Genomic DNA, 12524 nt, shown 5'->3' on the forward strand with positions numbered 1-12524 from the left:
TAAGCTAACGTGTTTCCACTAAGGCACCTCTCCTTATCCAGACGGCAGCGGAGGAATTCTCGAGATGGACTCAACGGTGGCGTCTACAGTTCCAGTAACGTTGAAATACTTAGTGAAAACCTTATAAGGCTTTTACGACTTATTCGGAACCCAGCCCTATAATCAGCGATTTATCCGACTTCCCGTCCTTGGAGTTATACTAAGGATCTGGCGCTCCAGGTTGGGGGTTGTGCCGTCGGGGTGACTGCCTTGCTACGTAAAAAACATCAAAGTTGTTAAGCACTAACAAGCCTCTGATATGGACTAAGCTTAAAAGATGATTATCCTTATTTAAAACAATTTTAACATCCTAAAATCTCTTCATATTTTGCTGAAGTTAAAATCAGTTAATGGCTATTTCAACTTTATAAGAGCAATGGATGAAATGGTCCAGTCTACAATTGGGAATAATAATTAAAAGTTCCGTTCAAGTTTGTTTATGTTTTTTAATATTAGAAAATTAAGGTTTAAAATTTTCGGGTATTGCCTATTGTGAGGAATTGACAAATTCTCCAAGAGTAATTCTTGTTATGAAAATTGCTTTCGCAAATAAGCAGTTCGGATTCAGCTTAAAACTGTAGGTCCCCTCCATTCCTAATAACTTTACTTAGGAATGGTTGAGAGTCTTAAGTCACTAGTTCTTAATTGATTGTTGCGACACATAATTTTTTTTAGTAATTTGCTAAATTTTTAAAAAATTGATACTTTGTAAAATGTAAGCTCTTATCAAAAAGTTGTTTAAAATTTAGGACCAAACATAAGGAATATCGACACAAGGTATGAAAACAATGTCATTTTTGCAAAATTTGCTTCTACAAAAAAGGAGACCAAATTCTAGTATAGACAAGCGTTTAATAAACCACTAAAATATTTTTTTTCTGACTACGGCCCTGTTTGAATTAAACGAAAAAAGTATTTCTGTAAGTTCAAAGTGTGTATGTGTGTGTGTATATATTCGAATTTAACCACATTAAATGGATTTTCATTTTGTGTACGAGTATAGTCTCTTTCGTTCATTCATTCATTTTTGTTGTATTTTTTTTCGCAGATTGATGGTGTTGTCATTCGAGCAGGACACTCAAATCTTGATATCGATGATTTAGTGACAAGAAATCCAAAACGACCACCCGAAAGTAGTGCGGGTCATTATGATGTCCTTTTTGGTGTTGTCACTGGGGAAGCAATTTGGCGGTTTAGTGCGCATGATATACAAAATGGCTTCGAGGGTGAAAGACGTGACAAAATTATTCGAACATACGTCCGGAATGCCTACAATTATCATTTGAATGAAATTTTCTACACGGTAAGTGCTATTTATATCTAGATATGTATGTGTGGATGTGTACGTGTAGTGTGTAATAAAATTGGAAGGATCATCGTTATTATTGTAATTATATAGAGAGCGCACAAAAGTACCAACCTACCTACATAGTGCCTAAATTTATATTTAATGTAACATAAGTACCTGCTACTTTAACTATCGTGTTTTGAAGTAATGACTAATTCCAGTCACTTGAACCAGTGATTTTATTTTCTATGCATATAGCATGCAGTATGGCGTATTTGGCTAAAAAGGGTATACAACATGGCCCGGGACGGCAGTGGCAGCGGAAGCGGATACATAATATGGAGGTCAAGAAAAGACACCCCTAATAATGGTCACGTAAATGGACATTTTTATTTGGATTGAATTTTATAAACCTGTAGTTTGCGTGTTTTGTTTTGGAGAGCTCATGAAATATTTCGTTTGTTAGAAACTAACTTTACAAGCTAGCTGATATACGATATCTATATACATATATAAATATAAACGTGGTCTTTAGGGAAATCTTTATGGAACAGGCGCCCACAATAAATCCGAAAGTGATAATGACTTTTGTGTTTTTGTTTCACGCTGAACGAAGGTATATAATAACAATTACCTAACTTCCTCTTCCTCTATTGATATTTTAGTGTATTATAGTTTGAATTAAACTTCGTATCCATGTTAACAAGGGTAAGCTTTAACAAATGAATAATAAATTAGATTGCTGATTTGTACCTACCAATACCCATTTTAGAATAAATACCTTTGGTTAAAGAGACTTTTCAAATAAACAAATCACGAGCTGTGCTTATGAATATGAAATTCCTATAACATCAATCATCTAGATACATTAGAAACAATATTCATAATTGTCTCTATCAGAAAAGAGTTCTTGTTTTTTTTTTAATTATTGTAAACTAAAACCAAGAGTCATAAAGTAAAAGAAGCCGAAAATATGAATGAGCTTTAGAATGATAATTTGTTTATACCTTTCTTTTCCTGTTCAAAATCTTGTTTGAAAATTCTCAAAAAATCGCATGTCACCTTCGTTTATTATGGACCACGGAAAATCGTCCAATGGTGTTAGCACCTTTACCAAAATTATCAAGTGCATAATTTTCTGCAAAGTTTATCTAAATCATTTGTTCGTTAGCCAAACAAAGCAGTTTATCAAGTCTGCTAAGTTTTTTACTGTTCCGGAAAATGTTATTAATTGTGACTGCTCATATTCGGCGCGTATTGAAATAAACTCTTTTGCTTCAGCCAATTTATAAAGCCGGCTACATGATCTTTTTTTCCTACCATTGAAAATATACATTTTTTCAATTCCATAAAGTAATCTTCAGCTTTGAGGACTTTAAGTTGATCTTTTCGGTCTCTACGAATTTTATATTTTCAATACCCTCTTGATAATTTACAGTACTGTTCTGTATTCAAATTTTTCTAATTTTAACGGGTATCTTATGTATTAGTGCAAATTATCAAATCTAGATAAAAGAGGTGAGTATTTCTCAAAATAAGACCGTTTATATAAAAGAAGATGGAGTTATTAGGTTAGGTTCCATTAAAGTTATTGTCCGTGATGAAGTAGGCCAGTTTAATAGTCCATTGTGATACCTTATAAACCTTAAGGCTTTCTTCTAAGCTCAATAAAACCAGTTTGAGTCCCTTACGAACGTGAATGACCGATTAGGTTAATATGATTGAGATCGTTCAGATCGTTTTAAAAGAATTCTCCTTGATAAGTTTTGGAGCTAGAGCAGGGAATGTTCTGAGGAAGTGAAGAACTGCTTCCTAATCCATACAGCTCCTGCAAAAGTCATTTCACAATAGGCGAATGGTGTGCCAGCATTAGCCAAACGTAGTAAAGTGAGTTGTACTGTTCCATTTTTATAGAGATCGTCTGCCTTGCAATTTCCTGGAATGTATCTGTGGTCTACGCCCAGCAAAGGTGAATATTAAACTGCTTTACCATCTCCATAAAAATGATCGACAATAAATTATGGACTGGTATAGAGTTTGTATGGACATAGTTCAGAAATTTGGTAGCGGCCATCATCGTAGAAAATACGGATATCAGATGTTGATATCACGTTTTGTTTAAGCCAGGACCATATTGCCTTTATCGCCAATAATTTCGCCTAGGACACGCTTCAATAATTGGGAAGGCGGAATAAGGGACTTAATTTAAGCATTTCAGAGTACATAATTCCCTTTATTTATTTTTAATGCATTTGTGTAAAGTGGAATGACTAGCTCTACAAGGATCTGAAAGGTATAGAAATCTGAAAGTTTCTGTTGAATTGCAGTTGGGGGATGGTGTATTCTGTAGAAGTACAGAGTGGCCAATGTGGTTGTTAACCCACTGCTATCAAGCTTTATGATGAATAGCAGAGCTTGCAGCTATTTATTTGCAAAGTCTGTCAATAGGTTTAGATCATGCGAAACGATCATAGGCAAGCTGAACGTTGGACTTTATTTAGTTTATCAAAACTTATAGCTTTTTTAACTGCCACACCGTACATTAAATCAGAATGATTACAAATGCGTTTAACCAATGTGTAGTTAACCAATGCGTAGTTCGGGATTGCAGGCCCTATTTATTACCATTTTTTTTTTTTGGATAGAGAAGAGAGCTTCATCAGCTTTTTTGATTCTTTCTTGTACATTTGTACGTTTCAAATTCAGTTTTTGTCTAAAATAAGACCCAAGTACCTAGCCTCGTCTGAGAACTTTAATTTGATATTTTTATCATGGGGAGGATTAACATATGGAGTTTTGTATTTCGTCGAAAATACACACCGAGCAGCCTAAAATATTAGTTTGTCTGAGGCGTTTTGTAACGGTTTTTGTAGGGTGTTAACATTCCTTCGTCAGACCGCTTTAGCAACGTCATCCTCATCAGCAATCCCTCTGAAACCCTTCGCATTCAGACTAGTTAGGATTTCACTTATCACCAGGTTCCAATGGAGAGGAGCTATAAAAGCACCTCGCTGTGTAACTCCACTAACAAATCTCCAAGTGAACCCTCTTCGTTCAGAGATGTTGTTGAAGATGTGATTACAGATGTGTCCACGTTGTTAAAGCGCCTCTGATGTCAAGGAATGCAACAATTGTGAAGTCTCTATGATAGAGGGAGTATTCGAGGGTGTGTACTAATGTATGTAACACCGTTTCCACTGATTTGCCTTTACAATAGGTAGGTTGACACATAGACATAAGTCTTTTATCAACACTTGCTTGAAATGGATACCAATCAAGTCTGAAAACCAAAATATAAATGCTGGTGTGCCACAGGGCTCTTTTTTATCTCCAACACTCTTTCTCATTTTTATTAATGATCTTCTGTCTGCACCTTTTAATCCAACATATTGTTTCGCTGACGATAGTACTCTTAGCTTTTGTATCGCAAGGACACTAGCATAAAAAAGTTTAAAAAAAAATAAAATTTTAATCTCCGCGGTCAATTTGTCGCGAAAAGAACAAAATCTCTTGGTTGATGGAGGAATCTTAATATAGGCAAAACAAAATCTCCAATACAAAAACTAACAACGATTGCACTTTATAACTACCAAATAAAAGAAAAAAAAATTGGTTTCCCGTTCAAAGGGGTTTAAAATTCAGTTTAGATTTTATTGTTATGTTATCTTTCGTACATGACTTTCTAATTGATTATAAGCTACACAGCATCGTCATCGTCTTCAAGAAACCTCGGTTTCGCCCAGGACAGCTGATCTTTCCGTTGGTCATCTATGTGTCCATTGACCCTCGTTGGGATTACGGATAAACTTCGTCATAATGCAAATTCAATGCTTCCCCCTGTACCTCACCTTCATCCACGTCCACCAACATCATGCTTGACCATTAGATGTGCATAGGTACATACAAAAAAAAACATCGCATAGTGGGCGGACCCCAACTACGAGCAGCATTGTAGATTTTTGCGTTTCGTTAACTCCCACAATTTGATTGTTGGTTTTAAAAACAATTATGTATGTCTGATGTCATTTTTATGATCTCCCAATTTTGGCGCCTTTTGTGATTGCGGATAATATTTAAATGTTTTTCCGTCGGGAGTTGACTTTTTTAAAAAATGGTTTTGCCGTCGGCAACTGGATGTAAGGTTTTTCTTTGTTTGGTCATTATATTTGCATGTTGCGTTGCAACATCCTGCCGGGCCTCCGCACAAGGAAACGAAGTCATCGTCTCTTGAAGTTGATCGAGACATGCAGTGTAGATTTGTGAGACGGTGACTTATTGAAGTGTGATTGTTGTGTACATGAAAGAGAATAGAAATGAAGTTTGCGTGAATGGTGTGTGGCAATAATCGATTTAATTATAAATATAGTTTAGATAGAATATGTTTTAAATTCAATATGAAGTATAAATATTAAGTTCAGTTGTGGTATAAAGATGCGAATGGTTTTAAAGTGTGTGTGTGTCGGTTTGTGTTTTCGAGTCGTTTAGCATAGGTAGAACACAGAGTTTAGCTATGGGCCGTTTAAATGATGAAGTAGCAGTCTTAACTGTAACCACCCGAACTTTTCCATCTGCTCCAGGGTGCATTTCGGTGATTCTGCCTAACCGCCAGAGAGTGGGAGGTGTTTGTTCATCGGGTAAGAGCACTAGATGTCCAACTTTGAGTTCTGAATTGGGTTTAAGCCATTTCGGACGTTGTTGTAACCGAACCAAGTATTCGGATTTCCATTTTTTCCAGATATTTTGTTGGATCTTCTGCATGAGCTGCCATATGTCTAAGTAATTGTCTTTTATTTCGGTTAGATCCTTCTCAGGTACAGTGTTAAGCGAAGATATAATTAAAAAATGTCCTGGTGTCAAAATAGATAGGTCACTTGGGTCCTCGGTGACTGGGCAAAGGGGACGCGAGTTGAGGCAGGCTTCTACCTGTGCTAATATCGTCGCGTACTCTTCAAAAGTAAGAGTGTAATGTCCAATTATCCGCTTTAAGTGGTATTTCATGGATTTTACCCCAGCCTCCCAAAGTCCGCCAAAATGCGGAGCAGCTGGATGATTGAAATGCCAGTTGGTGCCATTAGCTTGCATACGTTGTACAATATCTTCGGTCCATTGTTTTGACATATGTGACCTTTCTGATTCAAGAACGGTTGCGGCTCCTTTAAAATTTGTTCCACAGTCGCTGTACAGATTTGTACAGATTCCACGACGAGCAGTGAAACGTTTAAAAGCTGCGAGGAATGCTGATGTCGTATAGTCGCTTACAAGCTCTAAGTGCACTGCTTTTGTGCAAAAGCATATAAAAATTGCAATGTATGCTTTCGTGATTTTACTACATCGACCTTTCCATGCTTTAAGTAGAACAGGGCCAGCATAATCGACTCCAGATGTCTGAAAGGGTCGTGCCTGGTTGACACGTAACGCTGGCAAATTTCCCATCTTCTGCTGCATCTCAGTTGCCGTAAACCTGTAGCATTTCAAACATTTGTGAATACATTTTTTAACAGTCGATTTTAGGTGCAAAATCCAGTACTCAGTACGAAGTATTGCCATCATTAATTGCTGACCTCCATGCAGTAACTTCATGTGAGTGTCATGAACAATAAGCGACGTTAAAAAACCTTGCGAAGGTAAAATTATTGGATGTCGCTGTGAATAGGGTAAATCAGCGTTTTCCAATCGACCTCCAACTCGAAGAATTCCTTTCTCATCGACGATTGGTGAAAGTCTTGCCAGTTTGCTCCTTTTAGAAACTGTATCACTTTTTGTAAGCCTTGAAATGTCTTCGGCAAAAAACTCTTTCTGGACATAAACAATCAATCGCGTTCGAGCAGAAGATATTTCATCCACTGAAAGTGGTCCAGATATGCGAGTTGTTATATTGTTTGCCTTAAATTTTAAGTTGGTAAGATAGCGACGCCAATACGCAGCAGCTCTATAGAGACGATTCAAGGAGGAAAAGCGTTCAAATAGCGGTTGATTTGTTTCGAAACACGTGAAGTGGGCGCAGAGCTGAAAAATATTTATAATGGGATACCCAGATGCGATCAAATCATTTTTGGTTTTTGATATCTCCGACGCTTTGGTCTCAAGGTCGGTAGATTTTATTTCGGATGAAAGATGAAGTTGTTCACCAAACCCCTGTAAAAATGCTGGCCCATACCACCATTGATGGTTTTCTACGAGTTCATTGGGAGAAACTCCTCTGGATGCAATGTCCGCTGGATTTTTCTTAGATGGAACGTAGTTCCAACGCTGAGAATCAGTAAGTTCCTGAATTTCTGCCACTCTGTTGGCTACAAATGTGGTCCTTATGTAGGGTGCACTTTTGATCCATGCAAGTGTGATTTGAGAATCACACCAAGCAAATATTTTTGACGATTGAAGCTCCATCGTCTTTACAGCATGGACCAAAAGCTGTGCTAATAGCAAGGCTCCACAAAGTTCCAACCTAGCTATGGACTTATTTTTTAAAGGTGCCACTCTTGTTTTTGCCACGATAAGGTTTGTGTAAATTTTTATTCCGGTGGTTATTCGAAGGTAGATTGCTGCATCGTATGCCTTTTCGGAGGCATCGCAGAATCCATGGACCTCAATCTTTGACTCCTTGGTGAAGTTGATCCAGCGGGGAATCTCGATGGCCTTTAAAGTATTTAGTTCCATCTTCAGTTTATGCCACGCAGAAACGATTGTTGCTGGGAGTTCAGAATCCCAGGTGTGTTTTTCCTTCCAGATATCTTGCATTAATATCTTGCCAACGATGACGCAGGGTGCTATCCATCCCATTGGATCGTAAAGACGTGCAAGATCGGACAGGATACTCCGTTTTGTAGTAGTCTTAAGATCTTGAAGAGCGATCTTGAACGTAAAAATATCCTTTGCCGGATGCCACTGTATTCCAAGCGCTTTTATTGCATCTTCTTCTCTGAAAGAAAGTGGAACTTGTATTTCCCTGTCCTCCTCTGGAACAGATGTCAGTAGCATTTCACAGTTGCTCGCCCACTTTCGTAACGGAAAACCTCCATGTTTCAACATTGTTATAAGTTGAGACTGCATTTCCAAGGCTTCGGCTACTGAGTCTGCCCCGTGAATAACATCATCCACATAAAAGTTTTTCAAAGCTATTTTCGATGCAATAGGGTAATCATCTCGCTCATCTGCTGCAAGTTGTTGAAGCGTACGAATTGCTAAATACGGTGCGGAAGCTGTGCCGAATGTGACCGTGTTAAGGTGGTATATCTTAACCCCATCCCCTTCTAGGTCTCGCCATAAAATAAGTTGATACAAGGAATCATTTGGCCTAACCCAAATTTGCCTATACATTTTATTAATGTCGGCGGTAAATGCAATTTTATGTTTCCTAAATCGAGATATATGGTCAAAGATGTCATCTTGCAATCTCGGGCCGATAAACAGATGATCATTTAGAGATGTTCCGTCTGATGTCTTACAGGACGCATCAAAAACATCACTGCGTGGTGGGGAAGAAAATAATGAGGAGAAGATAATGCAGTAGGCCCCACTTCAGTCATATGGTTAAGATCCTTATATTCATTAAATACTCGTTTATACTCCTCACAGAAAGATGCATTCGCTTTGAATCTTTTTTCCAATTGTACAAATCGAACAAATGCTGACTTTTGAGACCACCCTAACAACGGCGGTGCTACTTCTTTAAAAGGAAGTTGGACCATATACTTGCCGTCTTGGCGTTGATGGGTTCTACAAAAATGTGTTTTCAGAATCGCATCCCTTTTCTTCGGATATGGAACTGCAACGACAAAATATGATGAACTTATTTAATTCCGACCTAAACAGCATTTTTTAATATGGAATAAGAAACCGCGTGGAATTTAATGCTTCTAAAACCCAATGCTGTCTTGTATCTCTAAAGCAAAATACATCCCCCTTTCCATTTTCCATGGATGGCACACGCATCAAGAAGACTGAACATCACGATATACTCGTTATGTGTACCACCAACCACCTCTTGTGGAACGATCACATACACGATGTCGCCAAAAATGCCGCAAGATGTTTTAGTTTTCTAAGGCAATGCAAGAAGTTTTTCTCTCCCTTTGATCTGGCTGTTATCTACAAGACTTAAATACGTCCAAAGCTTGAGTATAACTCCCATATCTTTGCTGGTTCTCCTGCAACTTACTTAAGCCTATTGAATGTGGAGCATTTAGATTGATTGGTGATAATACCGTCATATAATCTTTTACATCGCTCGAACATCGTCTTAAAGTTTCTTGTCTCACTCTCTTTTACCATTTTTTCAACGGTGTATGCTCTAGTGAAATAGCCAGCTGCATTCCTCCTCTTAAACAGTTCAACCATAATACTCGCGATTCTAGGAATGCTCAACAGTATACCCTCGAGTCCAACTTCAGTCGTACTATGAAGTGCAGGAATTCGTTCCTTAGCCGTACTACGCGAATGTGGAATGCCTTGCCACACTTTGTCTTTTCTAATATTCAGGAATTCAAAATCAATATGCACCGACTACTCCTTTCAACAACTCTCTCCCTTTCCTAGTGCTCACACTGTGTCTTTACATAAAAAGGGTAGTATCCCATTGAGCGTGCGGTTACTAAAATAAAAATTTAGTTGGGAGTATTTTCGTGCCTTATTATACCACATGGTCCTGCAGATTTAAATGCTTCAAAGCTGTTGAGAGCCCATTTTACCTTGTAACTTTTATCACACTTTGTGGATGTGTTACATTTAGATCCGGATAGAGTGCTACAAAAAAGTGCGTATCAGCTATTCTTCCCTTGAAATTGCCCAGGGGCCATCTGCATTTTTCAGACAGCTTGGCATCGCTGGATTAGTTGAAAAAAGCCAAAGTTTCATCTTTTTTACCACAGATGGACCGTCAGGAACATCGCATGGTTTTCCTTAGTGCCTTCTTTTAACTTCTTAGGAATTCTTTATAAATAAGAATCCCAGTGAGGAGCTATTCTTGTGGCTTTGACTCGTTTAAAGAGTTTCTTAGATGAAACATTTTTGAACACTTTCAATTGTTTTCTTTGAATATTACGTATGCATGATGATTCATATTATCATCTATATGAGCATGAATATTTATTTTGCGGGCACATAAGAGCATAAGTTAATTTTTTGGAACAACGATATACCGTCAATTAGATTCAATATTGTAGGACTGTCATTAATGTGATGACATTTAACTGTCAAGTTTACAGTGAGGCTTTTTTCTTAATGTCCAAAAAATTTTAATTGTAATCATAATAGAATAGTTAAAATTTACAATTTGTTTACATAACTAATTCGAAGTTTAACTTATAAAGTTTAATATCACATCAAAAACAACTTTTACCGCAAGGTAGGAGTATTTTTTTTTAAATTGCAAAGAAACGTCGCTATAGGGTATCATCATGAACACTTCAAATTAAAGAAATTTAACATACATTTCTCCCGAACAACTAAACAACAACAAAAAACGCGAATTAGATAAAACCGAAATAGGAAGGATGTCAGTTGTTATGCGTCAAGATCTGCTCACACCAACTATCGCCGATCAAGTCTTAAACCTAGCTACCAGAGCTGATGTCGCTTCTCTAATCGCGGAGATTGAAACATTAAAAAGACAAATTCTGAATAAACGTAAAACTAAAGACAATGACAGTTTGTTGTGACATTGTGGAATCACATTTAGAAAATTTATCACGGAAGTAATATGAAAACTGTGTTGTAGTACACCTTCCTCTAGATCGACAAACTAGTGCAGTTGATATTGCAAAACAAACTTGCGTTGAGCTTCTCGAATTAAAAGAGGGTGAAAGTTTCCATATTAATAAAACACTAGAAATCTAACTAACACTAAAAGGGCAACCGTCCTCTTAGATCTTAACTCTGCATAAGGACAAATAAATTATTGTCAGCAAAGACAATCACTAATATATCGGAAAAAGCCAAGGTCTACACGAAATAAAAACTAAACTACAAAAAATCAACCCGAAAAAGAAAATGTCACTGAAAGGCGATAAACTTTTAATACATAACAATTTATATACTTATAACTACTCGAGTGAAATTTTAATTGCGTAAGCCGAACAAGACTTAAAATTTGCAAAATTGCTGTTTGGAGATAACACATCAAATTTTTTTTGACAGCAGCGACGAAGTTAAGTTAGATTCACTTGGAATGGAAAACTTCGTTTCCACCTCTCCACTGACTGCGGCGCTATCTAGTAGTCAACACGTCAAGTTAATTAAGAAAAAAGATTGGAAAAGAATTGCCGTCTGCCATATTCTTGTTGCTTTCTTTGGAAGTCTATCATTATGTAGAACTCTTATAACATATTTTACCTGACTTTTCAGCGTCTGAATAAAGAGTGGTGAGAGACCAGTTTCTAAGGCAACTACGTAGTTTGGTGTGTTGGCCAAATAAACAACAATACGCAATCGTATTGTTTGTTACCCCATACTTGCGATGCATAAAATAGTACTGATTCCAACACTGCTTCAAATACATGAAGCTTACAGCTATGCGCAATACTTTTGTGGCAAAAAATTTTTTCCATGTAGCTCCAATCGCACTCTTGGCTTTTCATTAAGATGTTTTTCCACATGGTACAGTACCTATGTAGTTGGTTGATAATCAACTAAAGCGTTTGTGGTGCTGCTGATAGAAGTACTATGTCATCAGCGTAGAATAGGCCCTTTATAGTGATCCCCGCAAACTCAACTCCTCCAGAAATATAGTCTGTTAAATCTTCTATGAAAAGTGCAAAAAGAAGAGGGCTCAGCGTACAGCCCTGTCGAACACCTGATTCCGTTTGAAACCATACCGACAATTCCTCTCGTTTCCAAACAGCTGCCTTTATTTCGTTATACAGATTTTGTAAGACTTTTCCAAACTTTGAAGACATCCCCAGTGCATAGAGTTTGTAGATAAGCGCTCGCCTATCCACAGCGTCAAAAGCTGCTTTATAATCTACGAAAAAGCTGTACAGTTTTTTCCCGTTTTTGAAGAAAAGTTTCGGCGATACTTTTTACTACAAAGATGTGATCGATCGTAGAGTAACCAGGCCTAAAACTAGCTTGAGATTCTTTTAATAACCCGTTTTCGTTTATCCACTCATTGAGTCGTTGATGCAAAATTGACGAAAATATTTTATATGATTCATTAAGAAAGCTTATCCCACGGTAGTTCTCTGGATTTTGTGTACTTCCT

General features: G+C 37.3%; 1 protein-coding gene across 1 annotated transcript in view; it reads left to right on the forward strand.

The window, feature by feature from the left end:
• Nucleotides 1-12524, forward strand: part of LOC129953762 (neuroligin-3) — a 276340-nt gene that overhangs the window by 99586 nt on the left and 164230 nt on the right. The window contains exon 6 of the mRNA XM_056067200.1: nt 1088-1342. Within this exon, the coding sequence (XP_055923175.1) occupies nt 1088-1342 (255 nt within the window). The remainder of the gene's footprint in view (nt 1-1087; nt 1343-12524) is intronic.

This window comes from Eupeodes corollae, chromosome 1, assembly GCF_945859685.1.
Source record: "Eupeodes corollae chromosome 1, idEupCoro1.1, whole genome shotgun sequence".
Classification (NCBI taxonomy): Eukaryota; Metazoa; Arthropoda; class Insecta; order Diptera; family Syrphidae; genus Eupeodes; species Eupeodes corollae.